This window comes from Notamacropus eugenii, chromosome 1 (assembly GCF_028372415.1).
Source record: "Notamacropus eugenii isolate mMacEug1 chromosome 1, mMacEug1.pri_v2, whole genome shotgun sequence".
Lineage (NCBI taxonomy): Eukaryota > Metazoa > Chordata > Mammalia > Diprotodontia > Macropodidae > Notamacropus > Notamacropus eugenii.
The window spans coordinates 634,470,747-634,493,896 of NC_092872.1; the positions used below are offsets into that span (position 1 = coordinate 634,470,747).

Below are 23,150 nucleotides of genomic sequence, written 5' to 3' on the forward strand. Positions count from 1 at the left end.
GTCCCCCGGGCTCCTTCCGCCTTCCTCCGAGCCCCACGCTAGACTCCGGCCCCCGCCCCTAGGACTCCGCCCATCCGGAACCGCCCCAAACAAGTCTGGGGCCGCTGAGGTCGGGGGGCCGCCCCGCAGAGCGCAGCCCCAGGCAGCTCTGCGCTGGGGTGCGCTCCTCCCAGCCCCTCATGAGGGAATTACACGAGGTCGAGCTGGAAGAGGTCTTTGAGGTCATCCAGTACAGCCCCCCCTTTATTTCGTGAGTGGGGAAACTGAGGCCTAGAAAGGGGAAAGGATCTGCCCGAGGTCACTCTGGAGTAAAAAGGCTGTGTTGAGTTTGGGAAGAGCGTAGATTTGGAGTTAAAGTCAGTCCAACGCCCCTTGAGGAAAATGAGCCCCAATGCAGTTAAATGCCTTGTTTAGGGTCACACAGTTAAGTATTTGAGACAGAATTCGAATTCAGGTCCAGTGCCATTTCCACTATGCCATGCTACTATAAGGGAGGGACAGTTGTCTGTCTACATCTTCTGCTTCCCGTCTCTAACCGCACTCCCCTACTAGTCCTATCAGGGCTGGAGGGACAGAAAGAGAGTCCTGGAGAAAATAAAAGTTCTCAGAGGGAGGAGAGCCAGAGTGAAAGAAGAGGAAGACAGCGGTGCCTTCCCTCCCCCGCCTCACTCCCGCATATGCTTCCTGCCTTCACTTCTCTGTTCAGGCAAGAAATATCCAGAGCTGACGAAATGTTTTACCGTTCATTCTTTGTACTTCTGTCTGGCACCTAGAACGTACTAGACAAGAAATACTGATTGACCGATTGATTCAATTAAACTTATATAACATTTATAAATACTAACTATTATTTCTAGTCCTTTGAGATTGACAAAGTGCTTTTCTTTGTCAGAAGCCTGTGACATAGCTGGTTCAAGTACAGTTTTATTGTTCCTATTTTACTGATTAGAAAACTGAGACACAGAAAGATGGTGGTGGAAAGAACATTAGATTGGGGGGGAAGAGAAGAGACCCTGTGACAGTCTTGGGGAACACCATAGTTAAGGAGCATGATGTGGATGATGATCAAAGAAAGGAGACAGAGGAGGAGTGGTCAGATGGGTAGAGAGAGAGTGGGGATCCAGGAGGGGAGGGGAATAGGCAGGGGGAAGTGGTCTTGCAGCCTAGTTGAAGAACCTATTTCCTTTAAGGTGCCCTGGTCTCTACCTTACTCTATATTACGTGTCCAGTTTGGTCTTACGGCTTGCTTTGATAAATGTTTGCTAGCTATCTGTGATTGTCCTTTGGATAATATTTATTTGGTGGGAGGGAGCTAATCTGGCCAAGAGTAAGCTAATGGTTACACTCTCAGTCTAGGTGAAACTGCTTCCCACCAAGAGTGACCAGGAAAAGCAGCTTTTGTTCAGAACCCCTGAAAGAACTTCATACCACTGGGCTCCAAATATCAAAGGGGTAGTAGAACAACATCATTCTAGCCCCAAACCTCTTCTGGATTTAGGAGAATGGAGGAGTGATTACTCTACACCCTCTTACTCTACACAGTGGGGACAGGAATGGGGCTTTCCATACTCTCTTCTTGTCTATTTAAATATATCCCATTAACAGGCCCCTTGCTTACCAAGGGCCTAGGGTTTAAACCAGGAACGGGGAACCTGCAACCTTGAGGCCACATGTAGCCCTCTAGATCTTGAAGTGCGACCCTTTGACTGAATCCAAACTTCCCGGTTTCTGTGAAATTTGGATTCAAAAACTGCACAAATTCTGTGGTTTGGATTCAAAGGGCTGCACTTGAGGACCTAGAGGGCTACGTGTGACCTTGAGGCCTCGGGTCCCCCACTCCTGGAAACTCTGAGGCCTGCCGATCTACATTTTATTTGTATTTACTTTGTAGATTTTTATATTTATTTATCTGTATATCTCTGTGTGTGTGTGTGTGTGTGTGTGTATATATATACTTTTATGTATGTAAACATGTATATATACATGTGATGTTTAAAGTCATTTCATTTGTGTCCAACTCTTCATGACCCCTTTGGGGGTTTTCTTGGAAAAGATATTGGAGTGATTTGCCATTTCCTTCTCCAGCTCATTTTCCATATGAGGAAACTGAGACAAACAGATTCAATGACTTGCTCAGGGTCATATAGCTAGTAAGGGTCTGAGTTTGGATTTGAACTCAGAAAGTGAATTTCCTGACTGCAGGCCAGGCTCTCTGTCCACTCTCCCACCAACTTTTTATATATACATATACACAGTATCTGTACACGCATACATACGTATATACAAACTCATACATACATGTGCATACACAAGTGTGTGTATTTGTTGTGCCTCGTTCTGAAAGAGGACCAAAATGACCTCCCTATGTTAGAATCAACTTATAGTGTGTTGAACATGACTGATCAGATGAATAATATGAGCTCAGAAGACTCCACCACAGGTTGGGCACAAATAGTCCACATGAATATTTGGAGTGGAGGTGGCTCTGAATTTGCACAGCTCATGTTTCTCTTGAGCTACTGCAATTCTCCTTTGCTCACAGAGCACAGCATCTTTTTTGATGAGGGCACACCATTCTGGTCAGTCAGGCCTTTGCCAGTGTCTTCCATGTCACACAATCAATTCCAAAGTTCTTCAGAGAGACCTTGAGAATATCCTTGTATCTCTTCTGACCATCATGTGAGTGCTAACCTTATGTGAATTCTCTGTAAAATAGTCTTTTAGGTAAACATATGTTTGACGTTTGAACAACATAGGCAGCCCATCTATATGTGTGTGTTCTGTGTGCATATATACATGTAATAGCGAGGAACCTGCATACACAGGAAGGCCTGCTGTACAGGTTCTTAGATTTGCTTTTCTAAGAGGAAAGCAAGTTTTGAGGGGTCAACAATCAAATTTAATCAAGCACATGTATCATTCACTTAGTACAGGGGAAAAGTCAGCACCCTGAACTTCAGAGAAAATACAAAGAGAGAAATAAAGACCAACAGACAGGGTTTCCAACTGTCGGAACATAAGCAATACATATGTCACATATCAATAGACAGATCCAACTGTCTGACTATTACATACATACCAAAGAGAGAAGCACCAACATCTGGGTTTTCAAAGCTGGAGGGCTCTTTAGTGGCTACCCAGAGTCTTATCTGGCCAAACACTTCCAGTGAGTAAGCCCCAAAGTTAAACTTCACCTCAGAGTATTTATACACTTTTCAGAGCTAGAGGGCATCACAATCCTTGAGAACCAGTGCCTCATTAAAAATTAACCAAAGGTGTGGGCCTTCCTACAAAACAAATCTCCCCTAATCAAACTTCCCTTAATAGGCAGGTTTATTAAAGGGTGGGGAAGCTCTTTAACTCTCATTAACATAATTAACATTACAATATGTAACACATATGATTTCTATCATCATGTATTCATTATTATATGTATTTATATATGTATATTGTATTCCCCCAATAGAACAGGAACTCCTGTTCTATTCTTCATTGTTCTTCATACACACACACACACATACACATATACACATATGTGTGTATACATGTATATGTATATATAAATACATAATTTTTACATATATGTATATATATGTATGTGTGTATCTATGTGTACACATACACCTTGCATCCCCCTAATAGAATGTGAACTCTTTGAGAACAGGGACTATTTCTTCATTGTTTTTATATTCCAAGTATCTAGCAAAGTCCTTTACACACAGTAGATTTTTAATAAATATTTGTTGAATTGAATTGAGACACTTTTACTCTATGGGCCTTAATGAAGGTTTACATTAGCTTGAGAATCTCTTCCAGCTCTAAAAACCATGACTTGCCTGAGGGGATACAGCTAGAAAATAGCAAAGCTGAGATTCAATCCTAGGTCTATGACTATAACTCCCAAACTTTTTCCATGTTGCTATTCCAATTTTTAAAAACAATGATTCATTACAAAATGAAAACATGCCATCATCAGAAAATAAGATCATCTCTACAGGCCTCTTTATACATAAATTCTTTCTTATTCTTTCATAACTTTTTTTTTTTAGTTCAGCTACCTAGAATATAATAACTAGTTTTTGCTTTTAGGGGTATAAAGATATTACCTCATTTTATCTTCACAATAACCTGGCAGGTCAGTATTATTGTTATCCCCATTTTACAGATGAAAAAAATGAGGCAGACAGAGGTTAAATGTCTTCACCAGGGTCACACAGCAAGGAAATGTCTGAGGTCAGTACAGTAGGGCAGTAGTAAGCACCAGCAGCGGGGCCCACTCCTTAGTGTCCCTCCTTCCTCCTTCATTTTAAGTCCCAGTGAAAAAGTTACGTATTCACAATTCCAGAATGAGAGTAGAAGCTATTTCTCACTTTCGATAGTAGCAGAGTGGGGTAATGTGTGAGCTTAGCATGGGCTAAGGAGATAGTGCTTGACCCCCCAGTTCATCAGAGTGGTGGACCCCAGTAGAACCAGGTAGCAGTGTGGGGCCCAGAGGCAAAAACAAGGAAAGTGGTCTCCAGTGGCCTCAGTATGGGTCCCAGAAATGGCAGAGTGGAATTGACACACGTGGATCCATGGTAATCCTCTGCTTCAGTCAATCTAGAACTGATAAGGTGCTTCCACATTACTATCAGAAGAGTACCCAGTGATCAATAGATAATTCCTTGCCATGGAGGGCTTATAGGACTAAAGGATGGGAATTTTCAGAAATACTCTGTTTTCTGAGCACCTGTTTTCTGGTGAGAAGGGAGAGGTGAAATTGTCTACCTAGCCCAAATGTAACTGGTGTGCAGGTCTTCAGCAAAAGCCTATAATGGGGCAAAGATTCAGGTTCTCCTTCCTCCTCCCTCCTTTCCTGTTAGAGGAAGTCCTGGCTAGTGAACCGGGGACACTGAATTGAGATGGTACAGGATAAGTCTGGGCATTGATCTTGGCAATGGGATGAAATGCATAAAAGGAGATAATGACCTCTTAGCTACCTTATTATTGTAAAATTTAAAAATTGGCTTTAATTCTATTTTGCTAAGACTTAAATTAGATTTAATATTCCCTTGAGCTTCCTTTTCCTGGTAAATTTTACTCACCACTCACATCCTATAGAAACTTGCCTAAAGGTCAAGCTTTTGTTTTGTAATTACCTCCACCTTTGTAACCTCACCCATCACCCTCTTTCCAAAGAAACTTCATGAACCTAAAAAGTCAAACCTCATAAATTTAAACTATTGTAGCATTGTGACTCCAATCATGAATCAAGAATCATGCCTTCCCAGTCACCAGTGGAGTGAAACAGGGCTGTGTACTTGCTCCCTTGCTTTTTTAGCATGATGTTTTCAGCCATGTTGTCAAATGCCTTCAGTGAGTTTGAACATGGCATCAAGGTCAATTACCATACTGATGGTAAATTCTTCAATTTGAAAAGGCTACAAGCCAAGACCACAGTGGAGGGAGTGTCGGTGCATGATTTTCTGTTTGCAGATGATTGTGCCCTCAATGCAGCCTCTGAAGCTGAGATGCAACAAAGTATGGATCAATTCTCTGGTGCCTGTGCTAATTTTGGTCTAATAATTAACACCAAGAAAACACAGGTGCTCCATCAGCCACCACCATACCATCTATATGTGGAACCATCAATTACAACAAATGGAGAAGTTTTGAATGCTGTGGGTAAGTTCACTTACCTTGGTAGTGTACTTTCCAGGGATGTACACATTGACAATGAGGTTGATGCATGCATTGCCAGAGTTAGCTCAGTGTTTGGGAGGCTCCAAAGAAAAGTTTTGGAGAGAAGACGTGTTAGACTGACTACCAAACTGAAGGTCTACAGAGCTGTTGTGCTGACCTCGTTGTTATATGCCTGTGAAACATGGACAATCTGCCAGCGCCATATCAGGAAACTGAATCGCTTCTATTTGAACTGTCTTAGGAAGATGCTGAGGATCACCTGGCATGATAAGGTACCAGACACTGAAATCCTTGCTTGAGCTGAACTGCCAAGCATTTGTTTATGCGCCTTTGATTGTTTGCCTTTCTTCTTTTGATAACTGCCTGTTCCTTTCCTTTGACTACTTTTCTATTGGAGAAATGGCTCTTGTTCACATATATCATTTTAATTTTTTATTCTGAATTTAAATGTAGAAAAGAACATTTCCATGTACAGAGCAGAACATAAAAAAAGAATTGTTCATGAAACCCTGTATCTTCATATCATGTGTTTTAAAAAAAGATATTAAAAAATTTACATAGTACTTTCAAAACTATCCTGCTTGTCTGTGCTTACTTCTGAACTTCTTTCTATTCTCTTCTTTGCATTTAGAAAAAGTTTTTTTTCTTAACTTAAATACCAAAAAATGGGTTTCCACATACATGTTTCCCTATACATATTAGAACACAAAATAGGAATATATATGAATCTCTGAATCTTTATTTCATTCCATTTGCTTTCAAAAAATAATATATAATAATTATATATATTATTTTCAAAATAGTCCTGCTTGACTGTTCTCCCTTCTGATTTTTTCCTGGTACCTTGTGTTCATTAAAAAAAAAATTTCCATGACCCTCTTTTTTTGTCATTGCTATTGCTAAAAAACCCTTGTAAGAAATAAACATAGCCAATAAAACAAATCCATGCAGTCACCATGTACAGAAATACATTTCCTTTTCAGTATATTAAGTCTCTCAGCTTTCTGTTATAAAGTAGGGTAACATGTTTCATAATACGTGCCCTGGAGAAAGCTGATCATTGCGTTGATTTGGGTTGTTAAGTCTTCCCAAGTTGTTTTTCTCTACAAGTTTGTTTTTCTTTTCCTTGAATAATTTGTTTCTGGTAGTTCTGCTCATTTCACTCTGCATCAATTCATATTGTCCAGTATTCTCTAAAATCACCTTTTTTTGGTCATTTCTTCTGAAGTAATAATATTCCATTATATTTATATACTGCAACCATTCCTCAACTGATAAACACCCCTTTCAATTCTAGTTCTTTAGTTTCTTTTTTTTTTTTTTCTATTTAATCTCCTCTTCGAGATGCATTTATTTGCAACTCTTCCCTCCTGGGGTAATATCCTTTCTTTCCTGCTTGAATTTAATGTATTTCCACATGGAACTGTTTTGGAGAATGGATGTACATTTATTCAACCCTCTTTTGCCCATTTCAGGAAAGAGGGATGTGATATCTGCTTCCCCTCACCTCTCCCTCCACATTTATACAGTCTTTTTCTCATCAACCCTAATAATGAGAAATAGCAAGTTCTTCCCCTTTCTTCTTCCTTTCTGTACTCGTGCATTCTTTTTTTTGCTCTCTGTACTTAAGGAGGATTGTGCTATCTTTCTTAGAGTTAGTTTCTCAGGATCCATGGCCCTGGGAATGTCTAGTTTCCAGGTGTCTAATAATAACTCTCAGAATAGCCCCAAGGATTCTAGATAGTACTTCTTAGAATCATGGTGACAGACAGTCGTACTGTGCTGTGAGATATGAGAGTGACATAATTGATATTTAATATGCTTGCACAGAATGATGATATTGCTAAGGTTAACCTGTGAGCTTAATGTTGACAAGATGCTTTTTTTGTCTGATTGCCCTACAAAAGCAAGTGGGCGTTTGTCAGTGAAGGGGGAAAAACCCATATTGGGGAAAAAGCATGGGGAATCTGTGTGTGCCTTAACTGGCTGACAGGGGAGTGCATAAGTGTGCCTGTTTCGATTGACCCTATTGAGACATAGGGATAGTTGCCCTCCACTTTTTTCCAACTCCCTGCGGGAAGGAATGCTGTAGGAGCTGGTTCTCCCAGCAACTATTTGAGAAGACTAGACTAGAATAAATAATAGAATATTAGAATAAGTAATAAAATCATTACATATTATAATAATAAATATAATGATAAAATTATTATATAGTAATTTATAAAATAGTAAAATTATTAATCTCTCTGGAGGGATTTTGTTTGCCTGCCTGACCAGATAAAGAGTGAACCTGTTAGAGGCTGGAGACAGCAAACTCCAGTGCCTCCTGTGTGTAATCTGTAAAACATCCTCCCCTTTCTTTCTCCCTTTTACAAACCCTGAGAATAAAACCAATCTCCTCCAAGTCCTCAGTTTTTCTTATTTAACTTATTCAGTATATTTGGAAGACATGAATTTTCTCTAGGGACTTTCTTTAAGGGGTTTCTTTCAAGAATTCATTGGTGAATTCTTTCTTTTTTCACTTTACCCTCTGGTTCTACAAGATCTAGACCGTTTTTTTTGTTTGTTTGTTTATAATTTCTTGGAATATACATGGTGTCCAGATTTTTTTTTTCATAACCATGGTTTTCAGGGAGTATGGTAGTTCTTAAATTATATTCCACAGATCAGTTTTCTAGATCAGGTGTTTTTTAAATCAGATATATCACATTTTTTCTATTATGACATTGACTTTTTTCCCTTATATTTTTGGCCATCTTATGGTCATTGATTTCTATTTGTTCTATTCTAGTTTTCAAGAAGTCCTTTTCTGGGTTAGGCTTACCATTTTGTTCTCTGTTCCCCTTCCCGTTCTTTCCTCTTTCTATTTCATTTTTATCTCTTACTTGATTTGTTCTAGATATTTATATAGTCCTTGTGTGGAATCCTTTTTTTTCTTTTGCAGTTCTGCTTGTAGTTCTTAAAGAGTAGCTCTGTCCTTGAGGGGGGGAGTGGAGGGCAGAATCTAGATGTAAAATAATTTTTCATGATTGATATCTTCTTTAGTTTACACACTTCTCCTGAACTGGAGCTTTGTGACAAGACCAGAATCTGTCTGCTTCTGCACCTTGCCCTTTTTACATAGTCTCACTTTAGGTACCCTCGGTTCTACTGACCAGGATTAGGCCTCCCTCAGTCTTTGAGGGTAACAGCATTGGATCTTCAGGACACCTTATGGCATTCAGGATAGAGTGCTAGGGACCTCAGAGCCTCTGCATGCATGCTTCTTTTGTCCTTGTCTGATCTGAGAAGCCCCAAAAGAGTTGTACCACCAAGTAGACCACCAAGGTGGTCTTTGCTATTCTGATGGTTCTGGGTCTTTGGGGTGGGTGGCTCCTTTCTTGCTGCCTCTAGACATATTTCCCTTTAGGTTACACACAACTCTGGGAAGTTGTTGCTTTATTTGTCTGTGTATTACTGCCTGCCTCTTTTTCTTTTGCCTATGGGCTTTGGCAACCAGACTACAGGAATTTATTCAGTGTTTACTCCGTACCAGGCATTGTGCTTCTGGCTGACTTTTTGTATTTCTCTGTCTTAGAAGAATTCACTGTGACTTTTCACTCAGCATATTGATCATTTTTTTCAGTCTGATGTGAGTTTTTGTTGGAGTAGGTGTGTGGGAGCTGGGTGTTCTACCTTTGTCAAGGCTGCCATGGTAGCCAGAAGTTGTGCTTACTTTATTTTTTAGAGATTCTGCTCCACATTGCCATTTCAAGTACACTAAGAATTCATCTTCAATTTAAATATCTGCATATATCATTTGAACTTTCTACGTAAACTCTAAATATAAAATGTTCAGTTAGAAACACTTTTGAAATTTAGCTTAAAGAAGGCAATTCTGGAACTCCTACCCATTCTAAAAAGTTGCTTTGAAACGAAAAGTAAAATTATGTTTTCTGCTATTTGTTAGAAATTCATTAAAATCATACAAAACTATTCCTCTGCTGCTTTCTCATACAGAACTTCCCTCAATGCCTGAGACCTTCTTCCCTTGAATATCCAACCACTTCAATAGCCTTCTCACCCTGGAATATTTCTCTATAAGACCAACCCCCTTCTTTTATTGATCAGGTTTCTTCTGGAAACTCCATTCTGTTAAAGAGTGCTAGTTGGACAGCCTTACTTCCCCTTTCAGCTCTGCTCTTGACTTCTGCATTTCAAAAGCAAGATCTCACTCCAGGTACCTTCATCTCCTATTCCCCTACATTTTTCAACTCTCTTTTGTATATTGATGTCCCCATTAGAATGTATGCTCCTTGAAGGCAGGAACTGTATTCCTTTTTTCGCTTGTGTTTTTATTCCCACGGCTTAGCAAAGGGCCTGATACATAACACTTAGAAAATGCTTATTTTCTTTCTTCTTCATCTAATGAAAATAGCTAGTGAATCATTGAACTGTGTTCTGTAGGAATAAATAAAATTGAGAAATGTTCAGGACCCTGAGATCAGGACATGGTTGGTGTTGCTATCTGAGAGGAGAGACAGGTATCTAGTGTTCATTGGCTTTGGGAAGAATGAGTCATTTCAGCTCTGCTGAGGAGAAGGGTGCTAAGGATAGACCATGAAGGGCACAGAGTGAGAAACAAAGTAGAAGTTCAGCCTGGGAGACCCTTTGCTGGGAGCTGCACTGAGGGAGTCAAACTTTAGGAAGAGACTGTGGAATTATAGTCTCATGGTTTGGGGCTGAGCCAATTTAAGAAAAGACAATTTAACTAGCAAGGACAGAGACATGACAATTAAGTGAGGAGATTTTCTTTAGGCAAATCAACTGGAAATGGAGAGAACAGGTGGAGGATAAGAGCTATCAGACAGAAATCTTTAAGGGGGCAGCCCCTTTGAAATCCCCAAAGTTGGATAAGGGCAGCACAGAGCCTGAAACCAGGGAGAGAGATTTGTTGAGATCATTTGAGCAAAGGTCTTTTGCATCTGGACAAGGAGTGAGGAGGGCTATGGGCTCTCACACTGTAGTGAATGCGATATTCACAGTGCCTGCAGTGACCATGAATATGCTGGTACAGTTCTGAGTGGCGAAATACAATAGACTCTTCCAATGGAAGACAGAACCAAAACATTTATTCGGACACCAGAAAGCCAGATCCATCATAGTAACAAAAAAAAATCTACACACAAAAACAATTGAGATGGCAACATCAGCCCCAAGCCTTCCTTCCCTCTGATAGGCTTCCCACAAACCAGCTCCCTTAAACAAATCACAAACAGGCTCTCTCACTCACACTAGCCAGCTGCCTCCTTTTCCTCTCCCTCAGTTCTGACTGCTCTGATCAATTTTCTCTCAGATCTACTGTAGCTCCACCTCTTCCAATTCCACCCTTTCTGCTCCACCCCTTCTTGCTCCATGTGATTTGACTCATGTGACTCAGATTTGCATGTGACTTAAGAAGGTCATATAGGCCTATTAAGGAATGGGAAAGATCTTCCCATTAAGAAACAAAATTACATTAACAATAAGCAAAAATGCATTATCAATACGCACCTCCAGAGCTGAAGGCTAAGACAGTAGATTTGAAAATCTGAGACATTACCACAAAGCTTTGTCATATTGAAATCCATCAACTAGAGAGGTAGAATCAAGATAATATCAGAACAAGGTCTGGTAGAAGAAAGTGGAAGATCAAGAAGTAAAGTCTAATTTCCTATAGATCATATCTAGGATTAGGATTCATATTTTAAAAATAGCTATTACTCCTCAATGCCATCTCCCCTAACCCCCCTAACTCCCAACCCCAATAAGGCATAAGGTCCGTGTAATAAACAATAATAATAATAATAATAACAGTAATAATAGCTAAAACTTGTACAGCACTTTAAGGATTACAGGTGATTTTATGTATCTTAATTCATATGATCCTTACAACAACCTTGTGAGGTAGATGCTTTATTTTCCTATCCTCATTTTACAGAGAAGGAAACAGAGGTACGTGGAGGTGAAATGACTTGCCTAGAGTCACAAAACTATAAGTATATGGGGAAGGATTTGAACTCAGATCTTCCTGACTCCAAGTCCTTCACTCATTCTACCGTATCACCTAGTTCACTCACTAGGCAATAAATAGGCATAATTAAACAAAATAGTATTATACACTGGGCATATCTGACTACATAGTCTTTACCTCATTCCACAACTATAGTCTGCCTCATCTCTGCCAGATATATTTCACCAAGTCCTATGAATCCAAGATTGGTCACTGCATTGATCAGAGTTCTTTTATTTTTCGATATTGTTTTCCTACAAATTTTTGTGGTCACTGCTGGAATTGTTTTCTTAGTTCTGCTTACTTTGCTCAGCATCAGTTCACACAAGTGTGTCAGGATTTCTCTGAAACCATCCCATTCATTGTTTCTTGTGGCACGATAGTATTCCATTACATTAATATACCATAATTTGCTCAACCATTCCTCAATTTATAGGTACACTATTTTACTTTATTATTTTTTCAAATAACATTTATTTTTTTCTGTATCCTAATCCCCACCCCCACATACATTGAGGGGAAAAGCCCCGAAACAAAACCCTTATAAAAATATGCATAATCAAGCAAAATAAATAACTACATAATTTATGCCTAAAAAGATATGTCTCATTCTGCATCTTGAATCCATCCCCTTTCTAACATGAGGTGAAGAGCAAAGTTCATTATCAATCCTCTGGAATCATGGTTCATCATTGTACTAGTCAAAGTTTTTAAGTCTTTCAAAGTTGTTAGTCTCTACAATGCTGTTGCTGTTGCATCAGTTGTGCTCCAGGTTGTGCTCACTTCACTCTGAATCATCTCATACACTTTCCCAGATTTCTCTGAAACTATCTCTTTCATCATTTCATATAGCACAATAATATTCCATCACATATACTATAACTTGTTCAATCATTCCCTGATAGGCACCCCCTCAGTTTCCAGTTCTTTGCTATCACAAAAGAACTTCTATAAATGCATATATACGAATATATATGTATATGTATATATATATACATATGTATATACATATATATGAATATATATGTATATGTATATATATATATATATATATATATACATATGTATTTGCATATGGGTCCTTTTCTTCTTTCTTTGGTCTCTTTGGGGCTCAAGCTTAGTAATGGTATGGCTGTGTAAAAGGGCATACAGTTTTTTAACATAATTCAGATTTGTTTTCTATAATAACTGGGTTAATTGACAACTCAGTCATGCATTTATATGCTTAATTTCCCATGCTCCCTTCAATATTTTCCTTTTTTGGCCAATCTGAGGGGTATGAGGTAGAACTTTAGAGTTGCTCTGATTTGCATTTCTCTAGTAATTAGTGGTCTGGTTAATTTTTCATGTGTTTGGTGATAGCCTATATTTTATCCTTTGACAACTGCCTGTTCTCATTCTATCAATTGGGGAATAATTCTTATTCTTACAAATTTAAATCAGTTCCTTATATATCTTGAAAATAAGGCCATTTTCAGAGAAACTCACTTTGAAGATTTTCCCCGTTACCTATTTTTCTTCTGATTTTAGCTATATTAGTTTTATTTATATAAAACTTTTTACATTTTATGTAATTAAAATTGTCGTTTTTATCTTCTATAATTCTTTCTGTCCCTTGCTGCATTATGAACTTTTCTCCTTTCCATAAATCTGAAAAGCAATTGTTCTTTGTTCATTTAGTGTGTTTATGATGTGCTATTCGTATCTTTTGACCAATATCCTTCATTTTAAATAGTCAACCTCCCCTCTCGGATCAACTGATGTAATCTCAGAAAGTAAGGAGTAGATAACAGGGGTAATTGGTTTTAATATGTCACCAAAGTTGCTTTTTCTAAAATGACTATCCCTAAATGAAATTAGAGGACTGCTGAGTATTGGTTGGCTGAAGATAGGTCATACTCTTGGTGGCCTTTAAAAAAGCCAAACTTCTCAGACTTGCATTCATTTGAGAGAAGGATCAGCTTTGTTTGTAGATTATAACCACAGATAATATGCGCTTCTCCTTGCCTTTTCTCTCATCAACATCTTGTAGAGGAGCCACTCATCCCTGGAAGGAGATGCCACATCCAGCTGTGGAGTGGAAAACACATAGAGATCCAGGAGCAGGAAACAGAGTGTGACCTCTGGCAGCAGAGAAGAGAGCTGACTATGAATATATGAGAGCTAACCCTGGTAGTTGAGATTAGAGCTATGGAGAAGAGCAGACCCAAGGATTCAGCAATCCTCTCAATAGAAACACTATGGCCAGGGGAAATAACATAAGGATAGTGTGTGAAGACAAAAGATATTGAATTCCTGCAGTACAAAATGGGTAAATTGCCTTGGTCACATTTGTTCCTGAAATGTGTACCTTATTGCTATATGTTTGTACCTCATCATCTCATGAAAACTGGGCATGTTTGTAGAACAATATGCCTAGGCTACTAGTGGGGAATGGGGAACATTTTATTGATATTGTTTTCACTAGGCCATCTATATAAATGCATTTATTTTGTACTAATTATGTCCACTGATTGATTATTAAAGGTAAGCACACCCTTTCATTTGTATATATTTCCAGTATATATTTCTTCACCACTACAACAAAAAAGAAAAGAAAAGATGGTACACGGTAGAAGAGAGTTACAGAAACAAATGAAAGGTGATGTAACCTTAACTAAAAAACCACAGTGACTCCTTTTTATCATCAGGATCAAATATACCTCCCCCCACCCTTGGCTTTTAAAGCCCTTCATAACCTCGTCCTTTGCTAACTTTCCAGTCTTCTCACACCTTACTTCCCTCAGCATATTCTGTGATCCAGTGGCATTGGTCTCTTTGCTGTTCCTTCAACAAGAAACTCTACCTCCTGACTGCCAGTCTTTTCAATGACAGTCTCTCAAGTCTGGAATACTCTTCCTTCTTATCTCCACCTCCTAGCTTCCTTGGTTTCATTAAAGTCTTAGCTAAAACCCCACCTCCTTTAAGAAGCTTTTCCTAGTCCTTGATCTTAGTACCTTCTCTCTGAGACTACTCCCAATTTATCTGTATAGGTATATATACACACACATATATATGTGTATATACATATATAATAATATATGTATATATCATATGTTGTATGTACGTGCCTATAGCTAGGCAGCTAGGTGGCTCAATGGATAGAGCACTGGGCGTGGAGTCAGAAAGACCTGAGTTCAAATTCACCCTCAGGTACTTACTAGCTGTGAGATCCTGGGCAAGTCCTTAACCCTGTTTGCCTCAGTTTCCTCATCTGTAAAATGAGCTGGAGAAGAAGATGGCAAACTGCTCCAGAATCTTTGCCAAGAAAACCCCAAATGAGTCATGCAGAGTCAGGAATGACTGAACATTAAGAACAACACAGAACCTGGCATACAGAATGCATTTAATAAATGTTTCTTGATTATTTGTATGTATATTTATGTGTATATATATATATATATATATATATATATATATATATATATATATTCTTGTCTGTAAATAGTTAATAGTATGTGTTAACACACTCATTAGATTGTGAGTTCCTGGGGATTGTGTGGGTTTTTTTACTTTATTTGCACAGGGCCTGGCACACAGTAGGCACTTAATAAATGCTAATTGACTGACTTGTACAAGGTCATACAGTTATTGAAGCAGAAGAGCTGAAATTGAAACCCAGACTCCTGACTCTTGATCCCACATTGTATGCCACATGCCACAAATGGATATGTGTGAGAGGACATAATCATTGTATATCAAATTAATAATCCCCTTGAAAACATACACGATGACTGACTTTTTAAAGTATCCTCTATAGCTGGGGTTAACCTGATATTATCTTCTCACCAGTTCCCTGAAAATAGCATGTAATCTTTATTTAGACTTTATGATAAAAAATGTTTAGTGCAAGGGGCTTGTTAATTTGATATAGTGACTTTTCTCTCCCACAGCACAGCTTTGTTAAGTATTAAAAGCCCTATGAAAATGTAAAGTGTTATTTTCAAATAATTTCTCTTCAGGCTGAGTAGTGGGGAACCTATTGCAGAGATGAGAGATGGAAGCAGTGATAGACCAGAAGGGAAAACCAAGCCCTAAGGGCCTGCTGGGCTCCCAGGATTGCCCTCTTTAGAGCTAGAATGGTATTTAGAGATAATGTAACCCAACATCTTCACTTTACAAAAGAAGAAACTGAGGCTTGGAGATGTCTTCTGATTCACAGTCTGATAATGCTCTTTCCACTGCACTGAACTGACTTTTGTAATGGGTAGGTAGCATAGAGGAATAGATGATTTTATTTCATAAAGCACAATTTTGTATTCATTTGCAGTGTTCAGACATCTATGTCAATCTATTTAGCTAGAAATACTTGCTCTGGATTTTCTTGAAAGGAAATGAAAGATACATTCGTGACTAGAAGAAAGACTTTTAAACATGCTAGATTATGACATGAAATGAGAAGAAAATACATTTTCCAAACTTTCTAAATGCAATATTTATTATATTCTAAATTTAATAATTATTATATAATATATAGTAAATAATATATTATACATAATTATATATAATGTTAAATAATATTAAATTTAATATTTATTATATAGCAACAGACATTGTACAGATGCTAATTATATCATTCCACAATTTACCAGATTTTGTTTGTCTACATAACTCAGTTAAAAAATGGTCTTTGTGTTCTAAATTTAATAAACATTTATATAATATATAGTAAATAATATATTATACAAAATTAGATATAATATTAAATAATATATTATACATAATATTAAGTAATATTAAATTTAATATTTATTTTATAGCAACAGACATTGTACAGATGTTAATTGTATCATTCCACAATTTACCAGATTTTGTTTGTCTATAAAACTCAGTTAAAAAATGGTCTTTGTGTTCTAAGGAATTTACTTAATTGCATTAGAGATCCATTAGAGTTGGTCTGGATTTTAAAGTCACTTCCCCCTCACTGGCTTTAGTCACCCCATCAATGCCCTCTTTTACTTGATGATCAGCTGTAACAAAAGCTGCAGAGTTGGACACTTTCTCCACTGCCCAGGATTGCTGTCTCATCTACCCCGAGCTGCGGTCTTTTCTCCATTTGGATCCTCTTCTTCTCTAGAATAGAGCAAAAGAACGTGGGAAGTGGTCATCCCATTATAGTGTGCCCAAGTCAAATTGCATTTGAAGTATTTTGTTCAATTTGGGCCCCATATTGACCTCTGTTTTAGACATGTGGAATTTGAGATGCCTGCAAGACTCGAGTTCAAAACGTCCAACTAACCACTCATGATGTGAGATTGGAATTCAGAAGAGATATAATGGATATATAGACTTGTGACTTATCTATATAAAGATGACAGTTATTCCCAAAGGAACTAGTAAATTTTCCGAGAATATGCAAAGAGAATCTGAGACACAGAGTCTTGGGGGATACCACAGTTAGGGGGCATGATATGGGTGATGATCTAGCAAAGGAGACAGACAAGGGATGGTCAGATGAGTAGGAGAAGAACCAGGAGAGAACATTGTCACAACAACCCAGAGAGGGGAGAACAGGGATCCAGGAAAGGAGGATAATTGGTACTGTAAGTGCTGCAGAGAGGTCAAGAAGAATGAGGATTGAGAAAGGCTGTTACCTTTGTCAATTGAGAGGTCACTGGCAGCCTTGAAACAAGCAATTTCAGTTGAGTCAAGGTTAAGGAGGTAAAGAACCTGAAAGGATGGTGGTGCCCTGCACAGGAATCAGGAAATTCAGGAAAAAAGGTTGTGTTTGGAAAGAAAGAAAATGTAATTTCAACCCATCCCTGCTGACTCATTTTGTGGTGCTCACTTTTGCTCGTCAAAATATGGAAAATTTATGAGTGTGTAAGTTGGGTGGGGTGGCATTGTGGGCAGAGGGGATTACTCCCTGGCCCTTCCTCGGAGCTCAGAGCCTTCCTCTGTGATGATATGGGAGACGGAGTATCAGAATCCTGCTGGTGTGTGTGTGTGAGGCTGTGTGAGTGTGTGTGTGTGTGTGTGTGTTGTGTGAAAATTTGCCTCTGAGTCTGGTTAAATGATATTCTTCCTGCTATGAGAGTCTTGGGCCCTGGATAGCTGTGGAAGAGCAGCTATAGGCACGAGGAGAGTGAGAAAGAATTGAAGGAGGTGGCATGGATGTGTTGGAAACAAGCTGAGGATTGATATAGATGTGACCCATCTTCCCACTCTCTGATTTGTTGATCACCCATTTCTTGAGATGAAGCCTCAGCCCTGTTTCCATGGCCTCTACTTTGGAGATGTAATGTTAATAGAATGGGAAGATCTTCCCCACCCATTATTAGGCCTAACACGTGGGGCCTGTGATCACATAAAGCCTGTGTTCTCATGGAACTCGGACTGGGAGGAGCTTGCCCAAGGAGGGAAGAGAGGGAGAGCAGGAGCAGAGAGTGAGAGCAGGCACAGCAGAGAGAGAGAAGCAAGCTGTGAGTGGGTGAAGGGAATAATTTGTCTAGGGGAACTTGTTTTTGTGGGAAGGCCTGACAGAAAGAAAGTTGAAGATGCTGGTGCTCCTGGGATTGGTGATAAGTGCCCTATTAAACCTTACCTCCTGGTATTCTAATGATGTCCCAAATAAATATTTTGGTTTTGCCTTTGGGGAAGAGAGTTTATTATATTTTGCAAATTTACCCTGGAAATACACATACATATTCACAGCGGCTGCTATGGGTATCACATTGGTGTGACATGAGACAATTGCTATAAAGGATGGACAAAGGGATAAGACTTGAAGTGAGGCTTGCTCTGGGGTGATGAAGTAGGGGAAAATGACAAGCCCAGAGTTTCCAGGGTTCTGGAGACCACCTAGGAAGCCAGAATGAAGCCTAAAAAAATATTGCTTATGGGGAAATTCCAGGGGCAGAAGCCTAAAGCTTTGGGCCTCCCGAGCAGGGAGGTTGCACAAGGAAATTGGCCCAAACCAGTGTGACAAGGTAGGGTTGGGGGGATGGGAGGCATGGTTCTGAGGATTGGACTAGCGCCAGCATGGTATGGGTCTGGCTCTTCCAAGGGCCAAGATTGCCTTTTGTTCTGGTTCAAATCCATTCAGTTGCTGAATTGAAAGGATCTGGAGAATGTATAACCCTAAATTATATCTTTAACAGGGGACCTGCCCAGTGGGAGTCAAGAGCATGCACAATGTGCTTTGCTTGCTGCCGGCCCACACAGAAGAGGCTGGGCATCTTACTTCTGAAAAGAGGAAAGGAAGGAGGGAGGAAGGGAATAAGCATTTACAAAAAGCCTACTGTGTGCCATATGTGTGCCATGAGCTTTACCAATTTTATCTCATTTGATTCTTCCAAAAACTTTGAGAAGGTAAAATCCTCATTTTATAGTTGGGAAAACAGGCCAACAGAGATTAAGTGAATTGCCCAGGGTCACACAGCTTGTATGTTTCTGAGGGCAGGGATTCAAATTCAGTTCTTTCTGACTTCAATACTCTTATCTAATTCACCACCTGGCTGCCTCAAAGGGAAGACACCTAGCTGGGGAAAGCCAAGAAAGACTCCCTGTGAGAGACTAGGAACTTGTAAGCTTTTCTAGAGGCCTGGGAACTGCAGTCCATGTCAGATTTATGGATAGTCAAACCTAGTGAAGAGTGAAATCTTTCTGAATGACATGTCTGACTCGGGAAAAGAACAGATTGATTGAAAGCAGCTAAGAAGTGACAGCATCTCGTTCATTGACTATACCATATTTTGAAACGGGGAAAGTGTTCATAAAAGTCCCTTCCCATTGGAGCCTGCTCTCTCTCCAGGGCCATTGGGGGTACATAGAGAGTGTGCAACCCCAAGTGTTGGAGGAAAATGCTTTGTCATTTAAGCGTCATCTCCTCACTGATGGCGTATGTTTGTGGGAGAGTGGTGTCCTGTGCTTATGGGGAGAATGCTCTATTGTGAGTCTTATTACTGTATGATTTCATTCAATACCTTTATTTTGAATTGTGTTCTCTAGCTGACTAGGGAAGGACACTCATCAGTGGGGACTCAAGAGCCTTTTGTTTTGAATGGATGGAGACCAACAAAGTACTTTGAACCTAGAGTCAGATATTCTGGGGGCCCTGGATGTGAGAGGGGTTGCCCAAGGTGCTAAATATATATAAAATCACGTGTCACTTATCCAGTTTTTGTTGTTGGGTTGTTTCAGTTGTATCTGACTCTCCATGATCCCATTTGGGGTTTTCTTGGCAGAGATACTAGAGTGGTTTGCCATTTCCTTCTCCAACTCATTTTTTACAGATGAGGAAACTGAGGCAAATAAGGTTAAATGACTTTCTCAGGGTCACACAGCTAGTGAGTGTCACAGGCCAGATTTGAATTCAGGTCCTTCCAACTCCAGGGCCAGTGCTCTGTTCATTGTAACCACCTGGCTGCCCCAGGTGTAATGATTTTTAAGCCACAGCAGAGCATGAAAGGGATCTATAATTCTGATTGACTTCCAATAATCATAATTACAGTAACATTTATATTATTTTTTTTGGTCTTTATAACCCTGTGAGGCAGCTATAATTGTCCTCATTTTACATATTTTACATAAATTGAATGGAGGCTGTGAGAGTGACTTGTCCAGCGTCCCCCTGCCACTGTTTGCTTGAGGGGATCAAAACTCAGGATTTTCTAATAAAAATCTAGCATCCTATTCCCTGCTCCACCTCGCTGTCCCATGTGACAAACTCTTATCATTTCTTACAGTTCAGTTTAGGGTTGTCTGAGTCTGGGCTTCTGTATTTAGGCTGCAACCTGACTCAGGTAATTTCCAGGGTTTTTATAGAGAAGGCTGGGGTCTCTAGCAGGTACGTATGAATGGTTTCCCACCTCTGGGGTTCCAAGATGCTGGGGAATGATCATCCCCCTCAGTTATAATACAAGGAAGCATTTAGCTTGGAAGATTACAGAAAAAGGAGGTGGCAATGGCAGGAGGGAGGGTGTGGGAGTCCAGAGCAGAGGAAGTCTAACACAAAAGAGTCCTATAGTTAGCTCTTAAGGAGGCAAAAATCCCAGAGGTTGTTTTGGGCTACAGCACCTGGGACATGCAACCTTGCTTTGCCACTCACTATGATATTGAAAAAGTAATTTCCTGCTCTGAACCTCAGTTTGCTTCTCTGTCAAATTACATTACCTTCCTATTCTTAGACTTTGTCAGATGGGGTTGGATTTTACTAAGGGAATTTGTGAAATCTCTTCTCTAGAGTTCTTTAGTAATAAAAGAAATGTCCATTTGTCTAGAATGGCTCATATCAGGTCAGGGTCGTGGATCAGATGATGCTTAATTTTCTTTTTCAAAAATTGATGCCTTTTGTTTTTAGATCACATTCACTTCCACATATATTGTGTTGTTCAGTTGTTTCAGTTGTGTCTGACTCTTCTTGACACCTTTTGGGCTTTTCTTATTAAAGATACTGGAATGATTTGCCATTTTCTTTTCCAGCTCATTTTAAAGATGAGGAAACTGAGGTTAACAGCATTAAGTGACTTGCCCAGGATCACATAGCAAGGAAGTGTCAGCCTGGATTTGATCTCATGAACATGAGTCTTCCTGATTCGAAGCCTAGTGCTCTATTGACTGCACCATTTAGCTGCACACACACAGTCATATATGTGTATCTGCATGCATATCTGTATATACACACACATGTACATGCCCATACACACACACACTGTTCATTGCACCACCTGTCTGCCCCCAAAACAGCAACACACATGTCCCTCTCCTTCCCAGTGAGCCTTCCCTGGTGAGAAAGATTTAAAAAAGAAAAAAATAGTCCAGTGACATCAACTAATTGCATTGAACATATGTGATATTCAGATAACATCTTGAGATTCCTCTTAGTCCTATGGCTCTGTATCATCAAACCAAAATAGCTCAGAAAGTTTTCTTTTTTTCTTTTCTTTCTTTTCAGTGCTTAATAAGTGTTTTTGATTGACTTCTACCTCCTCTCTCCTTTCTTCCATATACCTGAGTCTTCACCGAATCTCAGCTTCAGGGGATTTCTTCTTCCCTTTTTTTTAGAGTTCTGAGAGATAATTGGAACAATGTAAAGTCCCATGTCTATAACACATTTCAAATAGTATTTCTTACAACAGTCCTATGAGTGCAAGTGTATCAGCCCCATTTTGCAGATGAGGATACTGACTCAGAAAGTCTGTATGATTTCACACAGTTAATAAACCTCAGAGCTAGAAGTGAAACTTTTTTTTCTGGAGGTTTCATCAAACATTGGCTGAGGTATTTTTGAAGATTGTTTTTTGGAACTTCATTTTATATTCAAAAAATAGCCCAAGGCAAGAGGATAGAAGTTCAGCAGGGATTTCAGGAATGGTGTTAGTTTTATAGCAACCCGGCTGGAAAAGTTCCCAGTGACCCTCTGTCCAAGCTGATTGAACCTGATCATCTGAAGCCTCATTTAACCCCAGCTACTTGGAATGTCTCCCAAGTGGTTCTGGAAAGAGCCACCAGAAGCCTCCTGTCTCTTCAGTTTAGGCCCCTAGACTTCAGTGGGGGTTCCCTCCATGGCAGATAAAAGAGCTTACTCTAGGGACCATTCATATTTCCTGCAAGGGGATGTTCTCCTAGCACTATAACCAGTGGAAAAGGTAACCTGCTTTCCATGTGGAAGTATTTCCAATGGACTTTACAGACTGAGCTCAATAAAAATGCTGGTCTGCAATCTTCTCAAGCTTTCTCTACCTTTGGGCACAATCTAAGTCCATGGTTCTTGGACTTTATTCTTTTATTGCAAACTTCTAGACAACTATACTTTTAGACAGAAAAAGTGGTCTGTATGAAAGTTTAACTGACATGGGGCTTATGTAGTTTCAGAGGGGTCTGCTAATGTTCTATAGATGTGTTTGTTTTAAAGCATTTTAAAGAATTATATCACACACACATATGTATATAATAAATTTTAAGAACAATATATTCAGCTAGAGGCAGCTAAGTGGCAAAATGGATAGAGAGCCTGCCTAGAGGCAGGAAAACTCATTTTCCTAAGTTCAATTCTGGCCTCAGATATGTACTAGTTGTGTGACCCTGGGCAAGTCACTTAACCTTGTTTACCTCAGTTTTCTCATCTGTAAATTGAACTGGAGAAGAAAATGGCAAACCACTCCAGTATCTTTGACCAAAAAAACCCTCAAATGGGGTTTCAAAGAGTCAGACATGACTGAAAAAGACTGAACAACAAATAATCAGTTACTGAGAGGTAGCCATGGTACCATGGCAAGAGAGAGAGAGAGAGAGAGAGAGAGAGAGAGAGAGAGAGAGAGAGAGAGAGAGAGAGAGAGAGAGAGCGCTGCTCTACTAATCAAGAAAGGCTGGGTTCCAATCCTGCGGTGCCACATATTAGTTGCATGACCTTTGACAAGTCACTCTCTGTGTCCCAGGCACTTCTCTAAGATTATAA

The 23,150-nt window shown here is 39.4% G+C and overlaps 1 protein-coding gene across 4 annotated transcripts in view; it reads right to left on the reverse strand.

The window, feature by feature from the left end:
• Window positions 1-16,488: 16,488 nt before the first annotated feature.
• Window positions 16,489-23,150, reverse strand: part of CIMIP5 (ciliary microtubule inner protein 5) — a 30,723-nt gene continuing 24,061 nt past the window's right edge. Inside the window, exons 1-3 of one of the 4 annotated variants that reach the window (XR_011972701.1) lie at window positions 17,541-18,016; window positions 17,347-17,441; window positions 16,738-16,825 (exon numbers count right to left, since the gene is read on the reverse strand). Coding sequence is in view for 2 of the 4 variants with exons in the window: in XM_072635361.1 (XP_072491462.1) it covers window positions 16,719-16,825 (107 nt within the window). In the remaining 2 variants the exon portion in view is untranslated. Of the gene's footprint in view, window positions 16,826-17,346; window positions 18,171-23,150 lie in introns of those variants that run through there. The other 3 variants (XR_011972700.1, XM_072635361.1, XM_072635362.1) reach the window with 3 other exon arrangements.